This window comes from Panthera uncia, assembly GCF_023721935.1.
Source record: "Panthera uncia isolate 11264 chromosome B3 unlocalized genomic scaffold, Puncia_PCG_1.0 HiC_scaffold_1, whole genome shotgun sequence".
NCBI lineage: Eukaryota > Metazoa > Chordata > Mammalia > Carnivora > Felidae > Panthera > Panthera uncia.
In genome coordinates, this window is record NW_026057582.1 from 77692085 (window position 1) to 77706528 (window position 14444).

Here is a 14444-nt window from a genome sequence, read left to right on the forward strand (position 1 = left end):
TTTGCCTCCATTTTCTATTTAGTTAATCCATCTGTGATCAACACAGGGCCTGAATTTTGGCTCTGGCCTCCCAGGAAACACTTTTCTCCCCACCATGCCCCATAATAGGAAAATGAATATACTGTTCTATAGTACCCTACTGTTCCCTAACTTGTTCATCAAAATTGACCCATTAGATTTCTCATTCCATCAGAGGCCTGTGTTTAAAAGAATGAAAGAGAAAAAAAAAAGACTATTTAACGTCCTTCTGATAGAAGCCTCCAAAGTAATAAAGGAAAGGAGTTTAGGTAACTGTGTAAAACAGTGTTTATTTTAATACCTCCTTAAGCGTCAAAGGTATTAAGTATAAAACCTTCTCCAGCAACTTAATGCCTTTCTTAAGGTTCAGCAACAATAAAGGTGTACATTATTCTAGATGTGTGATGCACTAGATTAGATTGGAACTCTTTTGAAGGATACAGGAGTCACCAAAACAATCTGTTACAACTATACCCACTACAGTGGCCATCTGTTAAGCATCTGGCCAGCTTTGCTGCTGAATTCCTTCAGAATTGCTGGATAAACATCATATAGTCCCTAAGGTTATAAACAGCTATGTTGGGAGTAGTAATTTCTGAAAACTGATCCATTAAGGGACTATCCTTTTCCTTCTGGCATGCCAAGAAGGTGGATGGAGATGAAATCTGCCAGCTACTGTTTCTCACAACAGGACAGCAAGCAAGAGCTCTCATAGACAGCTGGGGGAAAAACATAAAAGTGCCACTTAAAAATTAGTTCACGTGCCATTTCTGGTACAGGTGTTATCAATGTTTTAACTCTTTATTTGTCTTACTAACTACGAACATATTTGCCTCTACATAAAATTCACAGTGACACGGAACTCCTGTTCCTAAAATCTTGCCTAGGAAAGAGCAGGGGAAATAAGTAATTCAATTTCTCTGCATCTATTATCTATCCTTGAATACATTTAATACCACTAATTTTTTATCTGACTTCCTCCCTTTGGTGCAAATAAACCATTATTTCTCTCTGAGTTGTTTTCCCAGATCCCCTTAGAACTGCTTTTGAGTTTGTCTAATTTTGATATCGTGTCTTTATTTTCCACCAACCATATACATCCCTATTCTCTTCACTCTGGCTGCTTTATCTCTTAAAAATACCAATTTTCCATAATAACTCTGCATGTGTACAAGTTATACATGGGCTGTCCCCCCCTTCTTTAGCAAACAGTAATATTTTAATTCTTTTTATACCAATCCTACAAATTCATAAATATCATCTTACTATATGTGACATTTAAAGAGTTCTCATCTCAGCTTCGCAAACAGCAATTTTCAAAATACTGTGATATGTATGCTCTTTTATGCTTTTTATTAAAGTATTAAGACATTTAATGATTCTTATATGATCCTTGTTATTTTTACTACTAATGAATATAAAGACAATGTTTAGAAGGGTAATATTTAGTACAAGTGTTTTGCCAATTTTCTAAGTGAAAATCTATAAACTATAAAGGCAAAAGGTAGCTTTACTTTTTGAAATAGAGAATTACCTTCCCATTCATCTTTGATATGATCTCTGACATTCAGATTGATGGTAACATCCGCACGAACTCGGGTTGGCCAGTTTTCACCTATGTTGGGCTTGGCAACCTCAACCACAGTGAAAGCGACAATAGGCTGGGCCATTCGTGCCCAGCCACCAAACACTACACCACCATACTCAGACTGCCTGAAAACCAAAAAAGTGCATGATTACTCAAACAAAAAAGGACTTTTCCCCAACTTTGGGACAAGTACAATTAGTAAGGAGGAATACATGTTTAGCTCCTAACTAAGCCCTGACATTAGTAACTCTTACTAATAAACTTAAAAACAAAAAAACAAAAAACAAAAACCAAGTCCCAATATATAAGGAATATATTCAACAGTATGAATTGGCAAACATGGTCCAGTAAAGAAAGGGACAAAGGAGGAGGAGCCTACACACACCCAGGAAAAAAAGGTAACTATATACATAAGAGCAGAGCCATGCTGTCAAAGAATAATCTATTATAATGATAGAATAACCTAGATTATAATAATAATCTAGCATAGTTAGCTTTAGTTTATATTCTTATCCTCTTCCTCTTTTCATCAAGATAGTCACAACTATTTCCATTTTATGTATAGGTATTTCTATAAGCTGTTTTAGAACAAGCTAGAATTTTAAAAATTAAAACCAAACCAACAAATGATTAATATCTATGCAAATGCTTGCTTTAGGGCGTAATAGTTAAATCATTTAAAAGATGCTGCCATGAATTAGGGGTACAAATAAGCTAGTTGTAATAATCAGAATCAGTAACATTCAAATACCCATTATTTCTTCTTAGTCTAAGTAGTGCTTTAAATTTTACATTAAGTAGTATATCTAGGAAATCTGTAACATAAATTCTGTAGCCACACTCCCAAACTGGAAAGCACTGCCAAAACTAACATGCTTACACAGATAAAGAAAAGCTATATTCCATGTAAAGTCTTTGTGTTATAAGAAAAAACCTACACATTTTGTAATATCAAAGAGTAAAACTAATTAAAAACAAATGTTCTGCATCCAGTGACTTGCTTAGTACAATTTCTAAAAGGTAATAACTATCACCTCCTCCATTTTTTACAATTTTACTACAGTATTAGTTTATACACCATAAAATCATTCACTGTAAATGCACACATTTCAATGATTTTTGGTAAATTTGCAGGGTTGTGCATCCATCACCACAATGTAATTTGAGAACATTTCCATCCTATGTATAAAAGATCCCTCTCATCTGACTACAGTCAATCCTGTTCCTACACCCAGGCAACCACTAATCTATTCTCCCCAACTTCTGCTTAGAAAATCTACCTGCAACATGAAGCATTAAAGAGGACAGATTTCTGCCTGTATGTTGCTCAGTGGTTTTAGCAGCCTGAAAACATGATCATTAGAACCATGCACTGAGTAAAAATGCCTCTCTTCTCCACCTTCAGCACACACGAGCAGAAAGAAGTCTGGCCTCTTTTTAGATCTCATCTTTTTCTTTTAATGTTTATTTATTTTGAGACAGGGTGGCGAGAAAGGGGGACAGAGGATCCAAAGTGGGCTCTATACTGACAGCAGCGAGCACAATGCAGGGCTTGAACTCACAAATGCAAGAATCATGACCTGAGCCACAATCGGAAACTCAAACAAATGAGCCACCCAGGTGCCCCTAGATCTCATCATTTTTACGAAAATCTAGAAAAGTTTATTATCACAAGTTAAAACTCTCAAAAATGATATTTTTCCTCCTTAGCAGAAAATAATGTAAGTTAAAAAAATTTCCTTTGTTAATAGACCAGAAGAACTCTAAGTATTTTTGGCTTATTTGACATTTAAGTAAAATATAAGTGAATTCTATTTGATAATCTGCTAATTAATAAATCCCTAGTTTGCAAAATGGCCAAAATTAGGTCCAGAATCTGAGCATATACACGCAAGGTAACCATAAACTGAAAGGAAGCTTCCGATCAAACACTCCCCCCGGGGTCCAAACAATAGGCAATAATTTCAGCAAAGCTGTGGGCAGGGATGATCAGCCAGTGAGTATACAAATCTCACAGTGCTAGCCTGCCTACTGACTCAACTGATTATTAAGTCAAAAATACTTTATGTTGTGTTTTATAGTCTCACCCAGAATAACTTTTCACATAATAATTAATTAAAAAATAGAAGTGTGTATGAAATAAAATGTGGAAGTGAAAAAAATAGATCATAATCACAGTGTCCGTGTAGCTCTCTGTAATTAGTAAGGAGAGAAGCCTGAAAAATACCTGCATCAGTTCATATTCAAAAAGTGTTAAGCTTTGCATACAGAATGCAGCATAATTATATGTGCACGCATGGTAGGACTATAATAAAAATTCATTTTACAGAATTAATTTTACTAGTTTATGGTCACTTGTGGTATATAACTTACCCTCATCAATTTCATACTTAGAATCAAATAATAAATGAAGGACATAAAGTCATGTCTAAAACGCAAAACTAACCTCCACAAATCTCCTAATGCACAGCTGCTTCCAATAATTAGAATGAAAGTCTTTTCTTAGCTAATGGAATTCCAGACATGAGCTAGCAGGCAGGGAGTTTAAGCAGAAGACTTCATCAAATAATAAGCCCTACTCACAGGCCCCCAAATAAATACTGATTTAGTCTCTTCAAGGTAATCTATGGATGGAGGGCCAAGGAAGACTTCCCAACGTTCCATTCCATGTGATGCTCAGCAATGCTCCTCATCTCTTGTCAGGTCCTTTAGAGAGGCTAACTGAGGTACTGGTGACAGCCACAAGAGCAGCTGGGGTAGCAGAAGACCCCTTTATTATAAGCTCCCAGGACTTAAACTGTCCTGCCCTAGTATAGGCCGGCTGGGTCAGCCCATACCCTCCCTCTTTACCCTTTTACTCATGTTCAACCTACTCTCCTCTACACTTCTTCCCTGTCCCCAAGAATGATGACCTCTCCCCGCTTATCTTATTTCCAGTCCCCCACCCCCAAGGATCCAGATACATATTTTATATTTTATCACTTTTGATATACTCTAATCCACATTAGAGAATTTAGGGAATTTCTCAAAGAGTAAATTTACAGAAATCAGACAATTTCTCAAAGAATAAATATCATATTTTGGAGGGCATCTACAAGCCAGGTATACTATTTCTAAACACACTTATGAGGTTTCTGACAGAGGTATGTCACAGTTTGCATCTCTTCACTACAAATGGAACCAATTTACTAACCATGGCTTCATTCTGCTGACACTATCCTCGATGTCCTGCCTAATTTCGTAAGTTGATTCTAAGCGGAAGAGATTAAAGTTCCTTAGAAGGTAATCATGGAGAGTCAAAAATTGCAAATTCAACTTGGGAAGAGCAAGACAACCTGAAAAAGAAACAACATCCACATCCAAATTATTCTCTTACTCAGACAGCTGTACTATGTATAAAGAAATGTACCACAAATTTGGTAGAGTCTAATTTAATGTTTAATATGCTGAAATACAGCATATTTGATAAGGTCCTATTTTTATTTTCACACAGAACTGAAACCAGGTTAAGAACTATCTATTAAGAACTGGAAAGGAAGAACAAATCTCATTAATACATATAACCACATACCAATAATTCATATACAATCTTCTAAAAAATATTTGAAGATACTTAAAATTAATATAGTCTCAAGTAGTTTAAAAATTCTTCCTTTACTAATTTTTATTTGGCAAAGCTCAAAGTAATCAATGACCATAAACTAACCCCATGACAAATTTATCGCAGAACCTAATTAGCATACTACAATGCATAAATCTATCTCCAGTGGTCATTACTGTGCTCTGAATCTCGTCTTTTGGCTAGACTTTAAGGATACGGCATTGGTTGTTATTCCTGGAGTTACTTCCATTCCCACTGTACCGAAGCAATAATGAACCTAATAGCAAAAAACATAAATAAAAAAATGGGGGGCACCTGAGTGGCTCAGTTGGTTAAGCGACCAACTTCAGCTCAGCTCATGATCTCACAGTTTGTGAGTTCGAGCCCTGCATCAGGCTCTGTGCTGACAGCTCAGAGCCTGGAGCCTGCTTCGGATTCTGTGTCTGTCTGTCTCTCTGTCTCTCTCACTCTACCCCTCCCCTTCCCCTGCTCATGCTCTCTCTGTCTCAAAAATAAATAAACATAAAAAAATTTCTTTTTTTATTTCACATCATTTATGTTCATAAATTCTGATTTATAATCTGACTCAGTATCTTTCAGGCCAGAGGCTAAGGGAAAGCATCTCTTTGAGAGCACAATCTTATTAAAAAAAAGAAAAAAAGAATTAAAATGTCACCATTCTGCAACTGTCATTGAGTTAACAAATCTAGCTGTTAAGCAGCAATGGCAGCTAACATCATACCCACAAAAACAACCAGACATCATATGCCTCTGATGAAAGAATACAACACTACCAAGAATCTTGCCAGAGAGAAAACCTTAAGCCTGATCAAGCTTCTGCATTCAGATACCAATCTGTAAGAAAAATAAAGAGCAGAGGGACATACTCGGGTGTATACTGAGTAGTCACTAAAAAAAAGCTAGACTGTGGAACAAACAACTCAGGTTCTTCAAAACAAAAGGAAGGGATATGAGGTACTTGTAAAGTAAAAGACATTTAAAAAATGTGCACGATTAACTATCATATGTGGATGCACAATTCGGTGATAAAACTATGAAGAAATATATAGTGATTACTATGGAAGTGAAGACATGGTTACTTTCAAGTGGAGGCAGAAGCAGTAACTAGGAAGGAGCTTATAGGAGGGTTCTGGGATGGCTAACATGGTGGTTATTTCTCTTATGACACTTAGTTAAGCTCTATATTTATTCTGTGTGGCTTTCTAGATCTGTGTTTATTAAAAAGGTCCAAAAAAGGGGCAAAAGATTTTACAAGAATTTTCTTTACAATTCTTACAATATATCTATTTTTATATCTGTCCCAATTTCTTCCTCTCCCTGGGAGCTAGAAGCAGTCTGTATCATGCAGTATTAGCTTTGATCTTTGCCTATTTATTATCAGCAGATGTTGAGCCCCCAAAACACAGGGCCATCCATGGTCACGAGAGATCAATGGCATGATATAGTCAAGGGTCTGAAAACAGCTTAATTACAGTGGCAACTAATATTGTTCTGAAATACTTTCTTTCTATGAAAGCTGAAAAGATTTAAATCCCTTTTCCTTTAAGTTCACCGGAATGAAAGAAGAGCAATACTTTCTATACCTGGCAAAATGTTTTATATGCTGACCAGTGTGACTGAGTAGCACCAAAAGGTACATGTATGACTAGGTCTATGTTTAAGAAAATATAAGCTATTTACTGCCAAACAAAGTATGAAGTGGTATCTGCTTTGTAGGAACTGATTAGAAAAGAGATGGCATACATCCATGGTCATAAATGCTTTTAGCATGAACAAACTGGAAAAAGTGAGAAAACAATGCACTGGCCATTGTAAGAATGAAAAAAATAAAAAATGAAGACTGCCTATTCTGAAATCTAGAAAAACTTTGGTGTGGGTTAACTAAAGTTACGGCTTTAGGACAGGACTCTGAAATATCCATTTTAAATAAATGTACCACTGGTGAGGTCTTCAAAACAGCTAAGCTTCTCATAATGATGCCATTGTTCAAAAAATTTCCTTAAAATTTTTTTTGAAATATGCCTTCAAAATATGTCACAATATACTTCAGCATATACTCAATTTTGGCGAATTCTCATCCTTAAAGGATGAACAAAAGCATTTAGGAACAAATCTGCTGAAATAGGTAAACAAACCAGGGAATACTATTTTCAATCAGACTAGGGGTTTATTATTAACTAATGACAATTTTTGGTGGTCATTAACTGGCTTAACAAGGAATTCAGAAGAACTTCTAAAAAAGGCTTTGAAATAAAACACTACCAAACAAAACCTATTACAGTGACATAATGAAAGCTACACTTCCTATACTATTAGGTTCCTTACAGTATTTTTATTGCTTATGGTCATATGTTATGAAGGATGACATATGTACATGACATAAAATATGTACACACGTGCACATCTGAGGACATGCACATACACACATTAGGACATGGTTAAATTTAATAAAAATCCTTAATGCTAAGCATTCAAATACTGAATAGTTTCCAGCTTTAAAATGACTTGAAGGTACCAGAATATTATCCTAATGTATGTAACAGACAGAAGTACTTTCAGTTACCTATGATAAATTCTAAATTAAATTTCCTGGCACACCTGAATCCCGTGCTTCTCTGGCTTACCTTCCCCAGAATAGTATTCAGTTGGGACAATATTTTCATCCCAAATGATTTTCTCAGTTGGATACAAAGGCATCTGGTTCAACTGCTGAATCTGAGAAATTCGACGTTCGTGACGAGATACCTAGAAACAGGTTCATGTAGAAAGTCAGAAGCATCTTTTGTTAAAATGATTTATGGAGAAATTCACCATAAAGTTTGAAATGAGAAGTTTCATCTCTTTCAGTTATGGTAGTACTTAGAGGTTTTTCTTTCCTTTTTTCAATTTCTCCATAAATCAAAGATGAAAGAGGCACCCATTACGGTGAGCTTTGTAATCAGATGGATCTGAGTTCAACTCCCAGAACCTCTATGTATGAGCTACATAAAAACTGGGCAAGATACCTCAACTTCCCTGATTTTAGCAATCTTTCAGTAAAACAGATAAAATACCACCTACCTCTCAGGTTTCTTATGAAAATGAAATAGAATACTGTAAAATAGCATCAAGGTGCCTTGCACATGCCAGCACTTAGTATTCATCAATGTAAGAAAAAAATGGGAGCCCTAAGTCCTTGATTAAAGTTTTTATTCTTATACTAAGTAAACAATATGGAAAATTTTGTTTATTAATAACCTGGTCTCAGCCTTCCTTGTAAAATGAGAGGTGGACTTGATGGCCTCTATGTAGATTTCCATTGTTAATATTATAGTACTCCTCTATTTCAAACACAGAAATAAGCTTGTTCCCTAATTAATATGTTAAAATAATGATATATTTGAAAAATGTGTCATGTTCTCTTCAGTAGAGATAGTATTATTTTAGGAAAGAAGACAGTGTGATATCATCTAACCAATATGCATATTTCAACTTCTTCATCATTATTCAGATATTAGAAGAATCCAAAGCCTGAGGAAATCGTTTAGGAACAAGAGGAAATGAGAGATAACGCTGTAGCACTATAAATTTTCAAATTTTTAAAACTGTTTTCTTTTTGGCATAAATATTTCAATTTCAAAAATAAAATCTTAGCTCTAAGACTGTAAAAGGCATAAAATCAAGCCTTATGTTTAAACCTGTTTTCCATTAGAAAGATTCCTAAAGAAATCCTCATTTCTTTGTATAGTAAGGATTTATTAATAATCCCCAAACCTGACTTATGAGAAACGATTTTACATTGTCAGAAAATAGGACAAGGAATTTTTAGAAAGCACTTGGCACTCGGAAATAACGAAGAAGGCAAAGATGGTGACCCGAGACATACATTTCACACAAGTAAATATATCAATAAAAAAGTATTTTCCACACATGAATTAATTTAAAACTCCAGGAATTTCTCTCCAAATGGCACTGAAGCACCTGTCACCAGGCTTAAAACATCTGCTATAATGGTTTCTGGTAACTATTCCCAAAGTAGCATATCTTCTTCTCTACAGTAAGGAATTGTATTTTATACCCTATATTAAAAGTATTAGCTTGGAATATATGTCACAAAACTGTGTGCCCATTATGGCTCTATGTTAAAAGATGTATATATACTCTTACATAGTGTATGTCTGTAAAGTTATAAAAAACATACTAAAAACTACTCAAACTATAGCAGAGGAAGGAAGTCCTTTAGGATCTTTTCAATAGCAAACAGAAAACAAAAAATTAAAACAAGGTTTTTGTTTTTTTTTTTTTTTTTTTACTCTTGACACTAGCAAAAATTGGGATGACTCATAACACCCAATGCTGGTACAAGCTTAAGGAGATATACTCTAACACACTGTTGGTGGGAAATGCACCTTTTTGAGGATAATTTGGCTGCATCCTATCTTTGAAATAAGCACATGTTTTAATCAAATAATTTCACTTCTAGGTACCTCTCCTAAATGTCCCCACATAGGCACAAAGAGGCATGTGCCAGGATCACATCATTATTTGTAAGTGAACATTGCAAACAACTTAAATATTCATAGTGTAGACATAATTACTCATACATTTTATGATTTTACTAAAGCTAAAAGTAAGGTATACTCCTTTCCCTCAAATTTTTCTGTGAGCCTTAAAACTGCACTTAAAAAAAAGAAAACCTTAAAAAAAAAAAAACCTTACCAAAAAAAGTATTAGTTTGAGAGATAAAGTCCACTACTTTCCAAAATGACTGAAAAATCCCTTAGAATTCTTAAACCACTAAGTCAGTGATAACTTATTTTCTTTAAACATTCCGGAGTTTTCTAATGATAAAGGTATACATCAATATTCAAGGTACTTTAAATAACTTTTAAAATACACAGATAGACAGATATGAATACATATGTATTACCTGTGTGTATGTAACTGTGACCTCTAAAAGGCAGGAATGGTGTCAATTATCTATGCATTCCCCATTGCCTGAATCCAGAGCCTGACAAAGAAGCTGTTCATAAATGTCTGTATGCAATGAATTCATGCCATAAAGCAGTTGTGAGAGGTAAAGTCTTGAGAAAAGAAATCTAACAGATAAGAAAAGAAATCTGACAAAACCAAATGATGATGTAATTGTAAAATAGGTAGCAACGATCTACTTACCCTTTAGCCCTGGAAAAAAAGACATACCCAGGTCTTTAGGTATGATTCAAAATAGTAGGGAAAATTCAAAGAACATTAACATTTACCAGCAATTCTAGAAGAAATTCTTTATCAAAAGTTGTGTCTTCATTTTTAGGAAGAGTTGGTAACAAGCAGAGGTATGATGCCACCTGGTGGAGTGTATTTGAACTGCAGAATAAGGAATATTCAGATCAAGAGTATTCTATTATTTAACCCTAGTTCATTTTTGAAACACCTAATTTTACACACGGCTTAAAACATTTTACCTAGAAAATATAATCGTACGATACAGCAGAAAATTAAAAAAAAATTACCAATGAAAGTTAATCCCCTTAATGTAGGCTCTCAAATTGTCGTCTGCATACCTCTATGGTCCCTGAGACCCTTCTAGGAAGTATGCAAGAAAAATACTATTTTATATTAATACTAGGACATTATTTGTTTTTTTCCACTGTCTTTACCTACACAGTGTAAAGCAATGGTGGGTAAACTGCTGACATAGGGTAAGGTGGTGGCACCAACCAGGACTGTAAGTAGCCATAGCATTCCTCACTACCCCATGCAGAGTAAAAAACATTAAGAATGCAATTAATGAAGCAGCAAAATTAATATATTAACTAAAATTAAATTAGTAATTAAAATTAATTATTAATATAATTAAATTTGGACTCTTGACTATGCTTTTAAAAAATTCTGTGTGACAGAATGGGATGCACACATTTTGCACACAATTTTTGCTTGAAAGAACTGACAAACTATGGTTATTCAGACCTGAATAAATGGCAAAAAAATTTCAAATCTGAACAAACCAGTAACTTTAAGGAAAACAACTGACAGTATTTGTTACCAAAGATAAAATCTGAACTGCCAAGTGAAAAACTGGAATTCTAGAAAACTTGCATTCACCACCGTGAGCTGAACAGCTTTCCATTACTTAAATACGTTTCATCACGCTCCCCAAATTCCCTCACATACTCTATCCCAGTCCCTGGTAACCACTAATCTGCTTTTGATCTCTATGACTTTGCTTTTTCTAGAAGGTCAAATAAATGGAATCATACATTATGTAGCCTTTGACACTGGTTGCTTTCATTTAGCATAACGCAACTAAAATGCACCCAGACTGCATGTCTGTAATTGGTTCCTTTTTATTGCTGAGTAGTATTCCATCATATGGGATGTAGCACAGCACGTGTATTCACTCACCAGTTGAAGGATATGTTTTTAAAAGATAACTATAACTAAAGCCACTATATACATTTCCACACAGATTTTTGTGCAAACACAAATTTTCATTTCTCTTGGGTATATCTGTGAGAATACTAGATTGTACAGTAAGTACATGTTTAACTTTACAGGAAACTCAAATTTTTGCGAACTTTGAATTCTTATCAGCCATGTATGAGAATCCAGCTTCTCCACATCCTTGTCATAAGTCAATACACTGCATGTTTTTTTTAAACAATTCTAATAGACATGTAATGGTATCTCATTATGATTTTAATATGCATTTCTCTAATGACTAATGATACTAAGCATCTTTCTGTGGCGTTACTGAAATGCATTATCTTTGGTGAAGTATCTGTTCAAATCTTGAGCTAAATTTTTTTTTATATATATGTGAGAGAAAGAGAGTGCAAGTGGGAGAAAGAGAATCCCAAGTAGACTCCACAGCCAGCACGGAGCCTGACCAGGGCTTGATCCCACAACCCCAGGAACATGACCTGAGCTGAAAGCAAGAGTCGGACACCCCAACAGACTGAGCCACCCAGGCACTCCTTGAGCTATTTTTAAATTGTTTTCTTATCACTGATTTCTGAGACAGCCCATCATCAGATACGTGTTTGGCCAATATTTTCTTCCCCTTTGGGGTTGTATTTTCATTCTCTTAACAATGTCTTTTCAAATAGTAATAGTTTTAAATTTTTATAAAGTCCAACATATCCATTTTTTTTCTTTACGGACTGTGCTTTGGTGTCTATGGAAATGTTTGTACAAACCATAATCACACAGATATCCTGTATGTCCTATTAGTTCCCGTTTTGATAAATAGGTCTATGACTCACTTTGAGTTAATCTGTGTACAGAATGTGAAGTATGGGTTAAATTTCATACCTTGCATAGAGATGTCCAACTGTTCCACTATTGTTGAAAAGATTATCCTTTCTCCATTGAGTTGCTTTGGCATCTTAGTCAAAAATCAACTAACCATATATGTGCGGTCTATTTCTGAATTCTATTTTGTTCCGGTGATGTCTATGTCTGTCTGTCTTTTATTCAATACCACAGGGTCTTGACTACTGTAGCTTTACAAGCAATCTTGAAATTCGGTAGTGAGGATCCTCCAACTCTGTTCTTTTTCAAAATGGTTTAGGCTGTTCTCATCTCTGCCTTTCTATATTAATTTCTGAATAAGCCTGTTAATTTCTAGAAAATATTCTGCTGGAATTTTGATTGGAACTGAATTATATCTATGGATCAGTTTGGGCAGAATTCATACCTTAATTGAGTCCTCTCATCCATAAGAAAGGCAAGTATCGCCATTTCTAAAATTAATTCACTTTAATTGCACAGAGTTCCTTAATATGGTTTCAGATACCACACTAAAACTAACGTTTAAGAAACTACCACTTGTCAAGTTTTTATATTGTATCAAAGAAAAATATTCACAATCATTTGAAAAAGCTACTGAAATATATTTCCCTTTTGCATAAGGCCTGATTTTCTTCATTTACTTCAACCAAAACAATCTCACAATAAATGAAATACAGAAGCACATTTGCAAATTCAACTGTCTTTAAGTCAGACATTAAAGAGATTGCAAAAGTGTAAAACAATGCCACTTTTCACTATATTTTTTTTAATTTGGGAGAGTATATTTTTCATTAATAATATGTATGCTAACATAATAGGCTTTTAATTAGCTTTTTAAATAAATTATTTAACATTTTTCCAGTTTTAATTTCTATTATAGCAAATATAATGGCTATAATCCACATTAAAAAAAAGGTTTTTAACATCATCTATAATTTACAAGATTGTAAAGAAGTAATACGGGCAAAAATAAATTCCCCATATGGATTATGCAGCTATGTTTAATGTAAAAAAAAAAAATCTATAAAGGTGTTTTAAAAACATACTACTTTATAATCTTATGGGGAGGAAGGCCTTCTAACATAAAACATTTGATATTGTTGTTAAGAAGACTTGACATATAATTTAAAAATTGTAAATGCTGTAATAACAAAATATACCAACACAAAATCTAAAGTGAGAAACTGAGAGAAAATAATTACAACACAAACTAGACAAAATATTAGTATGCAAAATAAAGGTTCTTAAAGAAATCAATATGACAAGCAATGAAATACAAAATAGCAAAAGATAACAAGAAAGTTACAGACAAAATGCAAATGGCCAAGAAAAATAGAAAGATGCTCAATTTCCCCAACATAATCACAAAATGCAAAGTAAAACAATGACGGTTCTTTTATCTTTGGACTGGCGAAAATTAAAGACTAATTTACCTAGCTGGTAGGGAAAGAAATAAATCCTCAAATTCTGTTGGTATAACTGGTACATACTTTTGAAGGGAATTTAGCAATATATAACAAATTTTAAATACATAACCCCTTTGAGTCAGCCATTGTGCTTCTGTGAATCAGTGACAAAAATTTTTACATAAAAATAAAAAGGATGTTGTTCATTAGTGAGTCATTAATAATGGCCAAAAATTTAGAAATTAAAGATTTGTCAATTGGAGAGTGATCACAAAATAATATGGCAGAGTTATTCAAAGGAACTTTCTGCAGTTCATTAAGAGAATGAAATAATTCTATGTGTCATTATAAGAGTTATTATTTGGGTGCCTGAGTGGCTCGGTTGGTTAAGCGTCCGACTTTAGCTCAGGTCATGATCTCACAGTTTTTGAGCTCGAGCCCCGCATTGGGCTCTGAGATGACAGCTCAGAGCCTGGCGCCTCCTTCAGATTCTGTGCCTCTCTGTCTGCCCTTCTCCCACTCACGCTCTGTATCTCTCTCT

At 34.4% G+C, this 14444-nt stretch overlaps 1 protein-coding gene across 2 annotated transcripts in view; it reads right to left on the reverse strand.

Moving 5' to 3' along the window:
- Positions 1 to 14444, reverse strand: part of AQR (aquarius intron-binding spliceosomal factor) — a 98718-nt gene that overhangs the window by 49326 nt on the left and 34948 nt on the right. For both annotated transcript variants that reach the window (XM_049613287.1, XM_049613288.1), the window contains exons 14-17: positions 10469 to 10571; positions 7853 to 7973; positions 4800 to 4941; positions 1553 to 1731 (exon numbers count right to left, since the gene is read on the reverse strand). In XM_049613287.1, the coding sequence (XP_049469244.1) occupies positions 1553 to 1731; positions 4800 to 4941; positions 7853 to 7973; positions 10469 to 10571 (545 nt within the window). The remainder of the gene's footprint in view (positions 1 to 1552; positions 1732 to 4799; positions 4942 to 7852; positions 7974 to 10468; positions 10572 to 14444) is intronic.